The sequence below is a fragment of the Salmo salar genome, chromosome ssa11, assembly GCF_905237065.1.
Source record: "Salmo salar chromosome ssa11, Ssal_v3.1, whole genome shotgun sequence".
NCBI lineage: Eukaryota > Metazoa > Chordata > Actinopteri > Salmoniformes > Salmonidae > Salmo > Salmo salar.
In genome coordinates, this window is record NC_059452.1 from 38,053,174 (window position 1) to 38,069,372 (window position 16,199).

General features: G+C 43.3%; 1 protein-coding gene across 6 annotated transcripts in view; it reads right to left on the reverse strand.

The window, feature by feature from the left end:
- LOC106562738 (homeodomain-interacting protein kinase 3-like) overlaps positions 1–14,885 on the reverse strand; it is a 79,131-nt gene extending 64,246 nt beyond the window's left edge. For 3 of the 6 annotated variants that reach the window (XM_045689502.1, XM_045689500.1, XM_045689498.1), the window contains exon 1: positions 1,582–1,869. In XM_045689502.1, coding sequence (XP_045545458.1) covers positions 1,582–1,597 — 16 coding nt within the window. In that variant the 5' untranslated portion in view covers positions 1,598–1,869. Of the gene's footprint in view, positions 1–1,581; positions 1,871–14,506 lie in introns of those variants that run through there. The other 3 variants (XM_045689499.1, XM_045689501.1, XM_045689497.1) reach the window with 3 other exon arrangements.
- Between the last annotated feature and the right edge of the window lie 1,314 nt (positions 14,886–16,199).

Below are 16,199 nucleotides of genomic sequence, written 5' to 3' on the forward strand. Positions count from 1 at the left end.
TTGTTCTGAACAAGCTGCACACACACACACCCCCCCCCGTGGTAACAAACTCTTCACTATACAGGCTAGCCTAATAACGTGCAGATATTCTCCTGTTTTTATCCTTCTGATTAAATCTTGTTTTCATTAACACAAGACAGAAGCTTGAACGCTTCACTGCTGCATTTGTGCTCGTACTGGAAGGCTTTATATCATGGTGCCATTTCTCAAGAGAACGATGGAAAAGTACTGGGAGGGGGCCATTTTTTCCAAAGCCTGCTCACTCTGAATGTTTGCATGTGCAATTGCATAATAGCAACACAAAAGTCAGCAACACAGCCCCTCCATTAAGACATAGTGAATGGAGATAAGTGCATTGGCAAGATTTTGTCTTGTTGCTTGGTTATATTTGCTGAGTTCAGCAAGAACAACCAGAGGCTTCCACACTGCTCTCATAATGACACTTGCATCAGTCAAGGGATGACATCACAGCTGACCTTCAGCCCGTTACAACCCCACACCAAACACCTCTGCAGAAAGAAACCCCACTCCCACCACAGCCAGAGACACCAAGCTGACCAATCAAGCGCCTAGCAGAGGGAAGAAGATACGCTCCGGTGGAGTGTTCTAGAACACCCTCACCATTCTGGCCTCATCCAATGGAGCCCCCCTACCACCTCCACCGTAGGGGATGACTAACTTCTCAAAAAGGGTTTGGATGACCTTTCCCTGCCGTTACCATGCATCCCACAGCGGGTCTCTAGGCAACCGATGTGTTCGAAGAAAGTGGTAGAGAGCGAGAGAGAGAGAGTCTCAGAGAGAAGTGGGGGGGGGAGCAGAGCCCTAGCATCAGGTCTGCATGCCAGCCAGCCCCTCTCACATTACACAGCTCAGAGAGGAACGCTCCTCCCTCACCCCCCTCTCTCATTTTGAGAGAAAAAAGAAAAACAAGAAGCGACGCCATCCCAGCGAATACCATTGAAAATATTTGGAAATTGGATGAGGTCTTTGGGCTTGGGCTGGTGAGGGACTAGGATAACGTGATACGTTTTTATTCATATTCTGTGGGATTTTGGGGGGGTGTCTAAAGAGAGGTGGCAGCTGTGGCAGGCGGCAGGGCGCCCTGGCACAGTGACCTTATCAGAATAGCTGTCCGTGTGCCCTGCCGGAGAGCCCACGACCTACTTCCTTTCATCTGGAGCCCATCCAGTGACATCAAAGTGGCTCTTCCCTGTTGGCTCTTTGACTATAAATCAACGGTGCATTCACCTTGACGGATTTAGATGCAGAGCATGCCTCGTCCCAAAGCCCCGTCGCTAGACTGTTTAGAGCTTCCAAAAGACAACCCCCTGTCTCACAAATAAGACTGTGGGTGGTGATTCAGAGAGGGGCACACTGTCGAGTAGACAGCACCTCTCCTAAATGAGAAGAAAATAATTGTTCCCAAATTACACCTTCCAGATTTAGTGGAAGGAGCTATAATTACAGGTGCCAAATGAGAGAACAAACACCTTCCTCTCAAGGCCCCAACTTTTCAACGATAGCAGGCACATGCGGCTCAATAGCCAAGAATCAAAACTAACTTTCCTAGTCATTGCCTACCTGTCTTCACTCTCATTCTCCTCCATGTTAGGAGATGTTGTCCTCTTTCTGAAGTTCAGTGAGGCACACCCTGATGATTCCCTCCCATGGGAGTTATTAGGAGGACGGGCGGAGAGCTACAGTATACAGTCTGCCTGGGTTGTGCTCAGCAGCAGCAGTGCAAAGCAAAAGGGAACTTCAGAAGTGCGCACTATTCAACAGGCTGCAATCACGTGCTCGCAGAAAGGGGAGCCTGCCAATTCCTGACTCTAGACTGACGAGGCAGGCAACACTGGGTAGCTTCTGGACTGCTTGTTGTTTCAGCTTTTCTACACACACCTTTTAGGCTTTAGCTTTATTCAGAGGTTGGCCTTGCTAGCAGGCCAATCGGAGAGGTTGGCCTTGCTAGCAGGCCAATCGGAGAGGTTGGCCTTGCTAGCAGGCCAATCGGAGAGGTTGGCCTTGCTAGCAGGCCAATCGGAGAGGTTGGCCTTGTTAGCAGGCCAATCGGAGAGGGAATTTTCAAAATAAGAGCTTAACAAAATATTGTTAATAATAGTGTGCTGCTATCTTCCAGTCACTAATGCAGGGTGTCAAACTCAGTCCACGGAGGGCCTAGTGTTCCCTTTCAATTAAGACCTAGACAGACCGCTGAGGGGAGTTTGCTAACTAATTAGTGGCCTTAATCCATCAAAATCAAGTACAAAGGAGGAGGGAAAACCCCCAAATATTAGGCCCACTGTAGAATGAGTTTGACACATGTGCACTAATGTGATGAGGCACAGATTAGGGTAAGGTTGGTCAGAATAAGACCAAGTAACCATTTTCCATCAACATAGTGTTCAGAACAAGCTCACACTAGAGTGGTAGGGTGAGAACAGGAAATGGCTTTTGGCCCCGGTGGCCTACAAGCTGAGACTAACCCAGTTCCTAACAGTGCAGTCAATGATTACGTAATCTAACAAGTAACTCAAAGGGATGCATTTAGTTTTGAATGACGCTGTCACATCTATTGGCACCACAACAAGGCTTTCAGTCAGAGAATTAAGACAGGTCATCAAACAAAAGTAGAGGCAATTCCATTTTGAATAGGCCATTTCAAATCCAATTGAAATATTCCCTGTTTGGCCTTTACATTACAGAAATGTCCCAAAGGAACGCTCCATTAAATTCCTGAATTGAAATGAAGGCACATGGAATCCACCCCAACGCTGGTTATTGCTTGTCATGACTGGCAGAAAGCAGCTTGGTCCTAAGAGAAGGACATGGAGCTCTCCACAGCTGTGTTGTGTCACCACAGAGAACACTTCATTGTGTGCACCATGTCCTGCTGTTCCTACAGTATGGAAAACAACCAAATCGCACAGTAATCAGCAACACATCAATACTGGCCGCTCCCCTCTCCTAATGTTCTGTATAGCCAGCCAATGACGTTAGACCTCAGCAACTGACACAGTCAAACCCTGATACAGATAAGGTTATCTAAAACATTAACCAACCTTTACCCCTCCTTCAACTACCGCCATACTATACATGACCTCTGCTCTGCCAAGAAGGGGAGGCTAGTCATAACCTGCAGGGGTTAGGTGACTGCACAGGCCCACTGAGTATTACAGAGGCCATCACATCGATCTCAGGCAGGAGAGCGCTAGCTTACAGGAAATGATGCTGCTCTCCTCATTTGGCCCCCCGGGGCAGGAGCAGACAGGTTGGCGGTGCTTTCTGGAAGAAAACCAGAATAAAAAAAACTCTCCATTTCTCAAAAGAACATTTGACTCCCTGCGCCCTGTCGCTGACAGTGGCAGACCATTACTGCCTGAACCAAGGGAGAAAACAGATGGTAAGAGGGTGAGACTGGACTGCTGTGGAGCCTGAGGTAGTAGCTCTGGTGCAAGATAGATAGATAGAGCTCCAGGAAGGGTGGTGTCCAGTTTACTGGCCTGACTAGTGGCCCACGCTGTGCAAATATTAACTCAGCGGCCATCCTAGTGTCTGTCTGACCAACACCAGTGACCGGGAGAGGTACAGAGGGAGCGAGAGGCCAAATAGCTGCTCTGCTTGAAGAAAAAACACAGAACATAGGAAACACAACTGGGCTCCTCAAAACAACTCTCAACCACTGTGGCAGAACAGTAGATCTGTTGAGATTAAAAGACACATCAAGTAAAGGAATAAAAGCAAAAAACATCCCAAAGTTTAATGCTAGGCCAAACTGTCAATCACTAGGCCTAATTTAGACTAATGGCAAAATCCCTCTCAGCTGACAGAGTTGTACTAAATGATGTCTTTACTCTAAAATAAGTAGCCTGTGTCGTCAGTTTAGACAAAGTACTGACCGTTTCACATGAGCAGCCAAGCTTCCAGTCTCCCCGGTCTGAATGAGACCATGTGGTGGAAAAACACAGCAATCCTTGGCTGCACTCGGGCTAACTGCTCAAATCCCCTGGCTTCCGCTTACTCAGACAACAAAGTTTCCAGAATCCTTCTTCAACAAACCGGCAGACATTTAAAAGAGAAGAAAACATGCGTAAAGTCCGACCACAGGAAATGCGGGGCTGTCACAAACCACTGTGGAGGGCCCAGCCTCCTCCAGAAAATCTGCTCAATGGAAAGTACCACACAGACTGTGTTGATAACAACGGTAGGTCTGTGAGCCACCGCTCCAGCCCCTATTCTTAGCAGGCAGATAAGGCCTGTCCTATTCCTCCGACTGCTCTACACAATCAGGCCCTATGGTGCCGTTTGGTGACAGGGCACCGAGAACCAGGCCTTTGAGACACAATAATGCTATCAAGCAGTGACCATTTTCTCTGTAAATGGGCTTTTTGTGTGAAACATCAAACTGATAAACTAGCGGCGCTATAAGTGGACAGTGTATACTCCGTTCTTAAACACCCTTCCCCTCTCTAACAGTGGTCCAAGGCTTCTGGGACAAAAGGCCACTGATGACGACTGGAGGCGCTTTCATTTAGCAGAGCCTACAGAGTGTCAGCTGCAGGGCCCTGGATATTATTACCTCCTGAAGCCCGATACGCCCCCGTCGTCATGTTACATCACTCAGAGCTGCTGGGGGTTTTCAGCAGCCTTCAGCTCAAAGTAATTGCTCATGGTTGACCTTTGAACCGGGCGGGAATTAAATTGAGGGGTCGAAAAAAATATAGAGAACACACCTGTCCTCAGACCAAATGCCCCAGTGTGGGGAGAGGAAGAAACTGTTTTGCCCGAGATGTGAAAAGAAGCAGGGCGAGAGAACTATAACAGCCCATACTGGTGGAAAAACTAATTAAACAAATAGTGGAAAACACATCGCCATGTTAAGGAGCGCAAGTAGGCTTAGTTGGGTTTGAGGCAGTAACAGGGTGCAAAGACACCCCGACTTTAAGAAAGCCTACCCTAGGGGATGTTCTCCAAATGGGGATCTAGGCCTTTACAAAGCACATCTCTCTAGCGTGTCCCGCACACCAGTTATATTGCAAGCACAACCAAAATGTCAGTGGACCTGGTGGTTGGGGAAGAGAATGTATAGCACACAGTTCTGCCACACAGTAAAACTCAATTTGGCTCTCCAGCTCTACAGGTCAAGCGGCTCCAGCCCGCCCCGGTCCCCAGGCAGCCCCGGTCCCCAGCCCGCCCCGGGCTCCTCAATGTATGTGCCGTGGAAGATACAAAAAAAGCCCAAACCCTTCAGCAGCAAACAGAAGAACAGAGAAAACAGGAACGAGGCTGTAATTTCACTTAGAAAAGAAATGAACCCCAAGACCAAACAAATTGCTCTGAAAGTTGGCTACATTTGGATCTATCTTATAAAGTGTTTCTTTATTTACGTTTTCTATATGTTGTAAGCAATAAAATCGATATAAAGAGGTGTTTCATTAGTAAAGGCCTTCGGGCTTTCAGCATCTTGTCAGAATCAAGGAGATAAGATACTGGGCCTGACAAAGCAAAGAAACAGTGCAGGAGTCTCAAAGAATTGCTCTCATAAAAGACTGGAGGAACATTTCAGCTGAAAACGCTCTCTCAGGGATAGTCCATCAACAACTGTCCAGCATCTCAACCCTGAGTGACTAGAGAACGACACCCAGATACCTTCCCAGAATATATCCCTGGCCTCCCCATGTAGGTTGAAGGGCAAATGTTATCATGATGTCTATCAGACTTTCGACATTGCTTATGTTCCTATAATCCAACATAACACAAAAATGAGTTTCTCACCTCGGAACCATGTTTGGCTAGGACTCAAGTTCAGCACATAATCATAAAGGCAAAGCCCTTCGTAAAACTCAGTCAGCCCATGGGGGATTTCATTTTGGTGCTCCAAATGGAAAACAGACGACGTGTAATGTTGTCAGCACCACATGCTCAGATGGATGGTCTACAGGTAGGATAGTCTATCTGCTGTCCTCCCTGGAAAGACAGCAGAGACTCAGAGGCTGTCCGTCTCACCGCTGACACCACACCAGATGCTTAGTGGCTGGCTGCTGCCCAACACACGGACACAGGTGCAGTAACCCTACACTACTCAGCATCCTTAGTGTACCCTGAAATGGAGCACCTGAACACCCCAGCAGTGACTACCTCAACTACAAAACACCTGAAGAACGACCTACACAACCACTTGCAGCTTATTTAGGCCCATCAGTCAAAGTTGGGTTATTTAGGCCCATCAGTCAAAGTTGGGTTATTTAGGCCCATCAGTCAAAGTTGGGTTATTTAGGCCCATCAGTCAAAGTTGGGTTATTTAGGCCCATCAGTCAAAGTTGGGTTATCTATCCTCTTTGAATTTAAATTAGAATTTAAATTTCGAACTCTGTGTCTCTTCAGTAATTAGGAGTGAACCACTAAGGGTCTGGGCAAGCATGTGCCCTATGCCTCTTCAAAGACTACGGTCATATGGTCTTTTATGGGCTTGTCTTGTGAGTGGAGGACTGCTAAAACAGACAGCCTTAAGGGCACAGATAAAGCATCATGAGGTCCCGTGCTCCAGAACATAGATAAAGCCTCTAACAGCATGGACAGTCACATTCAACAGTCACAGCAGAATGACGTGGCGTGTTTTGAGTGAGTGAGTGGTCACGTGGCACAAACACAGCAGCAAGTCCCTTCCAAAACATACTACTGGCTGATAAACGCTAATGGATAAACAAAAGCTGATGTGCAACAAACTGCATACAGCGTGCCTCACTTAGACAGGGGAGACCAACAAACTGCATACAGCGTGCCTCACTTAGACAGGGGAGACCAACAAACTGCATACAGCGTGCCTCACTTAGACAGGGGAGACCAACAAACTGCATACAGCGTGCCTCACTTAGACAGGGGAGACCAACAAACTGCATACAGCGTGCCTCACTTAGACAGGGGAGACCAACAAACTGCATACAGCGTGCCTCACTTAGACAGGGGAGACCAACAAACTGCATACAGCGTGCCTCACTTAGACAGGGGAGACCAACAAACTGCATACAGCGTGCCTCACTTAGACAGGGGAGACCAACAAACTGCATACAGCGTGCCTCACTTAGACAGGGGAGACCAACAAACTGCATACAGCGTGCCTCACTTAGACAGGGGAGACCAACAAACTGCACACAGCGTGCCTCACTTAGACAGGGGAGACCAACAAACTGCATACAGCGTGCCTCACTTAGACAGGGGAGACCAACAAACTGCATACAGCGTGCCTCACTTAGACAGGGGAGACCAACAAATTGAGTGCAGGGCAGGTCAATACAGGGAGGTGACACACTGGACCAGTATAAATCTGCCTCAACGGGAGAGAACAGTCAAATGCTCAACATACAGCAGCTTATGTAGACACTGGTGGGTGTGGAGCTTCTGTACGCATTAAGGACCATATCACCTCCACCTCACCAGCCACCTTAGACCCATTACAATTCACATATCACCTCACCAGCCACCTTAGACCCATTACAATTCACATATCACCTCCAGCTCACCAGCCACCTTAGACCCATTACAATTCACATATCACCACCACCTCACCAGCCACCTTAGACCCATTACAATTCACATATCACCTACCAGCCACCTTAGACCATACAATTCACATATCACTCCACCTCACCAGCCACCTTAGACCCATTACAATTCACATATCACCACCACCTCACCAGCCACCTTAGACCCATTACAATTCACATATCACCTCCACCTCACCAGCCACCTTAGACCCACTACAATTCACATATCACCTCCACCTCACCAGCCACCTTAGACCCACTACAATTCACCTCAAAATATTCACGGACAACGCAATCGCTGTTGCACTGCACACTGCCCTTTCCCACCTGGAAGAGAAATACCTATGTAAGGATTCTGTTCATCGACTACAGCTCAGCCATCAACACCATAGTACTCTCCAAGCTCATCACTAAGCTCAGAGCCCTGGGTCTGTACCCCTCCGTGTGCAACTGGGTCCTGGACTTCCTGATGGGCCGACTCCAAGTGGTGAAGGTAGGCAACAACACCTCTGCCAGGCTGATCCTCAACACGCTCAGCCTCCTGTTTTACTCATGACAGCGTGGTCACACATCTCCAACTCAATCATCAAGTTTGCTGACGACACAACAGTGGTAGACCTGATTACCAACAACGATGAGAGCCTACAGGGAGGATGTGAGAACTCTGGCAGAGTGGTGCCAGGAAAATAACCTGTACCTCAACAACTAAGCAGCTGATCATGAACTACTGGAGACAGTGGAGAGAACACGCCCCCATCCACATCAACGGAGAGGATCAAAAGTTTAAAATTCCTCAGTGCACATCACTGACAACCTGAAATGGTCCCTTTACACTAGAGGTCGACCGATTAAAATCGGAATGGACAATTAATTAGGGCCAATTTCAAGTTTTCATAACAATCGGACATCGGTATTTTTGGACACCGATTTGCCAATTTTTTATTTAACTAGGCAAGTCAGTTAAGAACACATTTTTATTTTCAATGACGGCCTAGGAATGGTGGGTTAACTGCCTTGTTCAGGGGCAGAACGACAGATTTTTACCTTGTCAGCTCGGGGATTCGTTTTTGCAACCTTCCGGTTACTAGTCCAACGCTCTAACCACCTGCCTTACATTGCACTCCACGAGGAGCCTGCGTGGCAGGCTGAATACCTGTTACGTGAGGGCAGCAAGAAGCCAAGGTAAGTTGCTAGCTAGCATTAAACTTATCTTATAAAAAACAATCAATCTTAACATAATCACTAGTTAACTACACATGGTTGATGATATTACTAGTTTATCTAGCATGTATTGCGTTGCATATAATCGATGCGGTGCCTGTTAATTTCTCATTGAATCACAGCCTACTTCGACAAACGGGTGATGATTTAACAAGCGCATTTGCGAAAAAAAGCACTGTCGTTGCACCAATGTAGCTAACCATAAACATCAATGCCTTTAAATTCAATACACAAGTATATATTTTTAAACCTGCATATTTAGTTAATATTATCTGCTAACATGAATTTCTTATAACTAGGGAAATTGTGTCACTTCTCTTGCGTTCCGTGCAAGCAGTCAGGGTATATGCAGCAGTTTGGGACGCCTGGCTCATTGCAAACTGTGTGAAGTCTATTTATTCCTAACAAAGGCCGTAATTAATTTGCCAGAATTGTACATAATTATGACATAACATTGAAGGTTGTGCAATGTAACAGCAATATTTAGACTTAGGGATGCCAACCGTTAGATAAAATACAGAACGGTTCCGTATTTCACTGAAAGAATAAACGTTTTGTTTTCAAAATGATAGTTTCCGGATTCGACCATTTTAATGACCAAAAGCTCGTATTTCAAAAAGCTTGTGTGTTATTATGATATAATTAAGTCCATGATTTGATAGAGCAGTCTGACTGAGCGATGGTAGGCACCAGCAGGCTCGTAAGCATTCATTCAAACAGCACTTATGTGCGTTTGCCAGCAGCTCTTCACAATGCTTCAAGCATTGTGCTGTTTATGACTTCAAGCCTATCAACTCCCGAGATTAGGCTGGTGTACCCGATGTGAAATGGCTAGCTAGTTAGCGGGGTGCACGCTAATAGCGTTTCAAACGTCACTCGCTGAGACTTGGAGTAGTTGTTCCCCTTGCTCTGCATGGGTAACGCTGCTTCGAGCGTGGCTGTTGTCGATGTGTTCCTGGTTCGAGCGAGGAGAGGGACGGAAGCTATACTGTTACACTGGCAATACTAAAGTGCCTATAAGAACATCCAATAGTCAAAGGTATATGAAATACAAATCATAGAGAGAGAAATAGTCCTATAATAACTACAACCTAAAACTTCTTACCTGGGAATATTGAAGACTCATGTTAAAAGGAACCACCAGCTTTCATATGCTCTCATGTTCTGAGCAAGGAACTTAAACGTTAGCTTATTTACATAGCACATATTGCACTTTTACTTTCTTCTCCAACACTTTGTTTTTGCATTATTTAAACCAAATTGAACATGTTTCATTACTTATTTGAGGCTAAATTAATTTTATTGAAGTATTATATTAAGTTAAAATAAGTGTTCATTCAGTATTGTTGTAATTGTCATTACTAGAAATAAATGGGTTTTTTTTTTTTTTTCTTCTTTAAATAAATAAAATAAAAAACATCATTAAATAAAAAAAAAAAAAAAACTGGCCGATTAATCGGTATCGGCTTTTTTGGTCCTCCAATAATCGGTATCGGCGTTGAAAAATCATAATTGGTCGACCTCTACTTCACACAGACAGCGTGATGAAGAAGGCGCAACAGCGCCTCTTCAACCTCAGGAGACTAAAGAAATTTGACTTAGCCCCGAAGAACGTCACGAACTTCCACAGATGAACCATTGAGAACATCATGTCAGGCTGTACACATTATCACCAACGCTTCACTGGGGCCACACAGCCTGCCCTCCAGGACATCTACAGCAATCGGTGTCACAGGAAGGCCATGAAGATCATCAAGGACCTCAGCCACCCGAGCCATGGCCTATTAACCCCACTACCATATAGAAGCCGTAGACAATACAGGTGCATGAAAGGTCGGACCGAGAAACAAGTTCTGGGTCATTCTCACGAAACTGACATTTGACCCACATTTTTTTAATAAAAAAAAATGTCTTCTTTGATCACAGATTAGGATCTGTACTTATTTATTTCATAATTATTGTTTTTGGATCAGATGTTATGCATTTTACCACAATTTATTCAAAATAAACAAATCATTTTCTAATATGTTTTAACATTGCTCCCTTAAAAGGCCTGAGTTAAAACAAACACTGAAAATACAAATATTTAACATTAAAAAATTTGACCTTTCACCAAATTGAGCTTTTTAGCCATTTCGGTAATGAGAAGGCCAAGTGGGGTAAAGGGGGTGTTCGAGAATAAAAAACATAATTAATTTACTTATATTCCTCCAGAATTAACTTCACTTCTAATACTCCTCTAGATGATACATCATGGTTGAATAAACATTTATTTAAAAACGGATTGGAATTTTTACAGGAATGAGACATGTCCACGGTGTTTGTAAGTAATAATTATAGTTTAATGTCAACTTTAATTATTATACAATTTTTATGATTTACAGCAAAACATGTGTTTTATTTACATAACTTAGATTTTTCTAAAATAATATAAAATTGACCGAAAATTTTATCCATACGCATTTAAGCAATGATAATTTGGCGTGAAAATGTACATAATTCAGGCTAAAATGTATTTAAAAGAAGACATTGTCAAAAACTAGGCGTCTTAATCCTGAGAATGATAGTTGATTTTTGCAGATGCATCATGGTTTTGTAACTCAATTGCCTGCAGACATCTTTAAAACCAGTTTCACGAGAATCACCATTCTATCTCCAGGCCATTAGACTGTTAAACAGTCACCACTAGCCGGCCTCCGCCCAGTACCCGACCCTGAACCTTAGCTGGCTAGAACAGTGACTACCACCTGGTACTCTAGCTTGCACCTCAGAGGCTGCTGCCCTATGTACATCGCCATTGAATACTGGTCATTTTAATAAATGTTTACTTACTTTATATCTATATAGTGTATTCTAGTAATGGATCATCCTATATAACTATTGCTGTACACACCTTTTATATTCATATACTGTCCATACACACACCCTTCAGAAAGTATTCAGACCCCTTCCCTTTTCCCACATTTTGTTACGTTACAACCTTATTCTAAAATATATTACATTTAATTTCCCCCCTCAATCTACACACAATACCCCATAATGACAAAACGAAAACTGTTTTGTTTGTGCTCATTTACTAAAAATAAAAACAGAAATACCTTATTTACATAAGTATTCAGACCCTTTGTTATGAGACTTGAAATTGAGCTCAGGTGCATCCTGTTCCCATTGTTCATCCTTGAGATGTTTCTACAACTTGATTGGAGTCCACCTGTGGTAAATTCAATTGATTGGACATGATTTGGAAAGAGACAGGATTGTGTCTGTCTCGAAGATCTGGGGAAGGGTACCAAAAAAAATGTATGCAGCATTGAAGGTCCCCAAGAACACAGTGGCCTCCATCATTATTCAATGGAACAAGTTTGGAACCACCAAGACTCTTCCTAGAGCTGGCAACCAACCCAGCCAGCAACCCAGGGAGAAGGGCTTTAGTCAGGGAGGTCACAAGAAACCAATGGTCACTCTGACCAAGCTTGTAGCATCATACCCAAGAAGACTTCAGGCTGAACTCGCTGCCAAATGCACTTCAACAAAGTACTGAGTAAAGGGTCTGAATACTTAAGTAAATGTGATATTCCAGTCATTTATTTATTGCAAAAATGTCTAAAAACTTGTCATTATGGAGCATTGTGTGTAGATTAAGGGGAAAAAACAATTTAATCAATTTTAGAAAAAGGCTGTAACATAAAATGTGGAAAAAGTCAAGGGGTCTGAATACACTATATCTATCTACCCATACATACATAACATGTATAGGCCTATATATTTATATTCCGGTCCCTGACATTTCCCATTCTGATATTTCTTAATTTTTCTGGATTGTGTGTATTGTTAAAATAATAATAAATAAATAAATAAATATATATATAACTGCACTGTTGGAGCTAGAAACAAGCATTGCACCTGCGAAAACATCTGCAAATCTGCGTATGCAACCAATAAACATTGATTTGAAGACACAGGCTGCCCTGTGTCCACACCATGCGTCTACTTCCTTAAGCCACTGTTTGACTTCATAGCAGAATGAGCTCAGGGTAAAAACATTTTTAAAAAAGCATTCTTCCATAATGCCCAAGGGGGGATAGAGGGGTGGGGTTGAACAAGCACACTCAAAGCAACATCACGAGTACCACATCTTAATCAAGTATGCTGCTTCAAATCAGGAGACCACGAGATGGTGAGCAAGGCATCATCCCCCTCTCACTCTCCCGAAAGTTGTGCATCCACTCCTGCACTGCTTTCAGATTAGTAAAATAAAGAAACAAATCTGATTGACTTATTGGGGGGCACGCAGTAGGCGGTAGAGTAAGTATGTGTCAGCAGGACTTATAGCAACGGCTAATGTTGCTAAACACGCTAATCACCTTAAATGATTAATCTGGGTATTCATTCACTCTTGTTGTTGCATGAAATAGCACATTGTAAGAACACTTCACTCAGAGACAAGAAGACTGTTTGGGCACCCTGTCCAAACTCTCAAGCTATCACTCTCCCCAGAAAAGGTTGGCTGGCTCAAACCCTGCCAAGAGCAGATTGTCTGGCCTTAAAAAATAAGATAAAAAGAATCCCATTCAGCCTCCATCCAATGCCTTTTACACAAGCCTGGGTTTGTAGTACATTTAGTGCCTTCCTTAGTTTCTGTCTTAGTACAAATAAAGTGCTGGCAAGGAAGTCACAGAGCAGAGCCCCTTTAACCCTTCTTTAACCGAGATGTTTGTGTTTTTACAAGGGGAGTGGTGGTGAGTTTAAACATCAGACTGAGGCAAGAACAGATAAAGATGTCAGACTGGCAGGATCAATGTAAAGTAGGTAGAAGAATGTTAGGCCATGAAACAAGAATGGTCATGAAAGTGGTAATTTTTCAGAATGTGTGTCAACACAGGATCAAAGAACGTCTGCCAGGATGTTTTGGGGGAGTGGGTTGGTTGTTTTGAAGGTGGCATAGAGCCGGGTACAGGAGAGGGTTGGAGGAGGGGGCACAAACTGTGTGAGGAAATAACTGCAATTTACCATGTATGCTAATCCCACACACATCTATTACAACCTGGGATTTTCCACTGACAGTGAAGATAAATTGGTCCCTGATCTGCTCTGTTCTTAAATGGCAGACGTGACGATACTCTGTTGACTACTTCTGCATGAGATAATTCCGTGCTTGGAAACAGCAAAGGCTGGTGACGTTTATGAGGGGGTTGCTGTGGGTGAAACTAGGTAGCTGACTGTCTGAAACCAACTGGCTGTAGAAGAAAAACACCTTGAAGATGCATTGTTAGCCTAATCTCACACAGAGACAGACCTGTGTAAATAACAGCTGATGTGAGTTAACTAGCTAGCTACTACGGTATTCAATTACATGTAAACGTTACAGGTATTGGCAAATGGTGAACTTGTCAATATTCTGACAAGTATTGGAGCTATAGGCTAATTTTACATTGATAAACATTTCAACACTTACTAGCTAGCCAACAGTTAACTAGTACCGTTGGTTCTGCTTCCTGTCGGGAAACTTCTCGCTAGCTACTGTAGTTAACTAAAGAAAAAGCACTAACTATAACAAACAAATAAAATTCACAGCGTACCCCACAGATACAACCTACTATAGCTTCCTAGCTGGCTTGCCTTAATTTTGTATATAGCTAACGGTAGATACAACTAATAATTGTAATCATAAAAATGTGCCAAATCTTCTTGCTAAATTTGTATCCTTCCAAATAACATCAAAGATAATACAACTGACTGCTTACCTTCTTATAGAGTAACAATGCGTAGAATCCAGGGCTTCTCTGAACATGTTGTGGACTTAGCTATATACCCATACCATGCAGAGTTTGCCTGCACTGCTGCCATCTTGTCCTGGACAACAGGAGGGGAGACCTCGCTCTCGACAACACCCCCATTTCCCACATTTTAAACTTCAAATAACTTGAGCATATAAAGGTTCAATGACACCAATTTAGCCCAGGATGTAACTATGCAGTCCAAGTTATTCTCTTGCTTCTTTGGGCGAGAAAGTCCATCTCTAAAAGGGCCTACGTTAGCCCTATTTCCCGAACGATCTTCCCGTTCTGTCTGTCTCCAACATGTCCCTCTGCTCTGTCTAGCCTAGGCTGTGTGAAAAATGTTTGTGAGTTGATGGCATTGAGCTAGACTAGACGAATCAATAGTCGAGCTGCGCGCGCCCAATGAAAAGCGCGTTCACAATGTGGCAGCTGTCAACATGTTTATAATGGGCAACAGGGCCACTCATGCGTAGGATTTGGAGATGCAGTGGTCAAGACAAAAATATTTTCTTCACAAAATAACATTAGATTCTTATTCTCATAAGTTGTTTTATCATTAAAATGAATGGCAGACGAAATTGCAATGTAGGTGCCTGTTTAAATTAATATGCTTCAAGACAAGTAATACAGAAACGTCATTAAATTCGAAATTGTCCATACTGATATGCGTTAAAAGATTATACATTCCGAATAAAAATATTTCTGAAGCTTTTCTAAAGGTGTTTCATAATATTTATAATCTATTTCTATTCCAATGCGAACTATTAGTCATTTGTTCTCCAAATCCATTCTCATGTTTGTTCAGTACAGTTGTGAATGTTTGGCTGATTTCTTTCTAGGTTTACAACTGTGACAATGTTATAGAGATGTTCATACTTTTTTGTATTTCTAAATTCCAGCAAAATGTTCACACTTATTTTTTTATAAAACTTCACCGGTAAGCAATAACTTAAGTAGAAATTGTCTTGTAAAATAATGTGTGTTATCTTCTTTGGGCCATACTGTACAATAGTCCACAAATGTGTTGATGGTCACCAACTGTATCTTCCTCCAAGGTATTCATTGGAGGAGGGATCATTGATATGCAAGTTACCAAGGAAACTGCCTTCTTCTTTCTCAAAAGGTCCTTCTATAGAACATGTTGTTGTCGATGGTTCCTTATTTGGAATTCAGTGTACATAACGGAAACTGCTAAAATGAGTAACATGGACAAATATCAATGGCTGCCATTACCACAGTGACCATCTCCGCAATACATGAGGCACTGCAGGGAAAGAACGGTTTCAGGGGTTGGAAATACTCTAAAATGGTATTCTCTCCTAAAGATACACATGGGTTTGCAATTGGGCTTGTTTTGTACATGGTCTCAGGGAGCAAAACAAAATAAAGCTTTAAGCCCACTCTTTCTGCATGATGTCATTGACATCAACTCAATGTATCTCCTCATACACCACTGTAGATACACCAATGAAAGGCAGAGACATAAATGTACAAACATCTGACATGCTGCCTTACAATAACACTACAGTATAGGCATATGGACAATATGATTGCCATAGCAACTGTTCATGTTTGTCTCAGACATCTTGCTCTGTCCAGCTGTCAGGAACTGCATGAAGCATAAAAAGCCATTCACAAAAAAACTGTCGAAGAATTC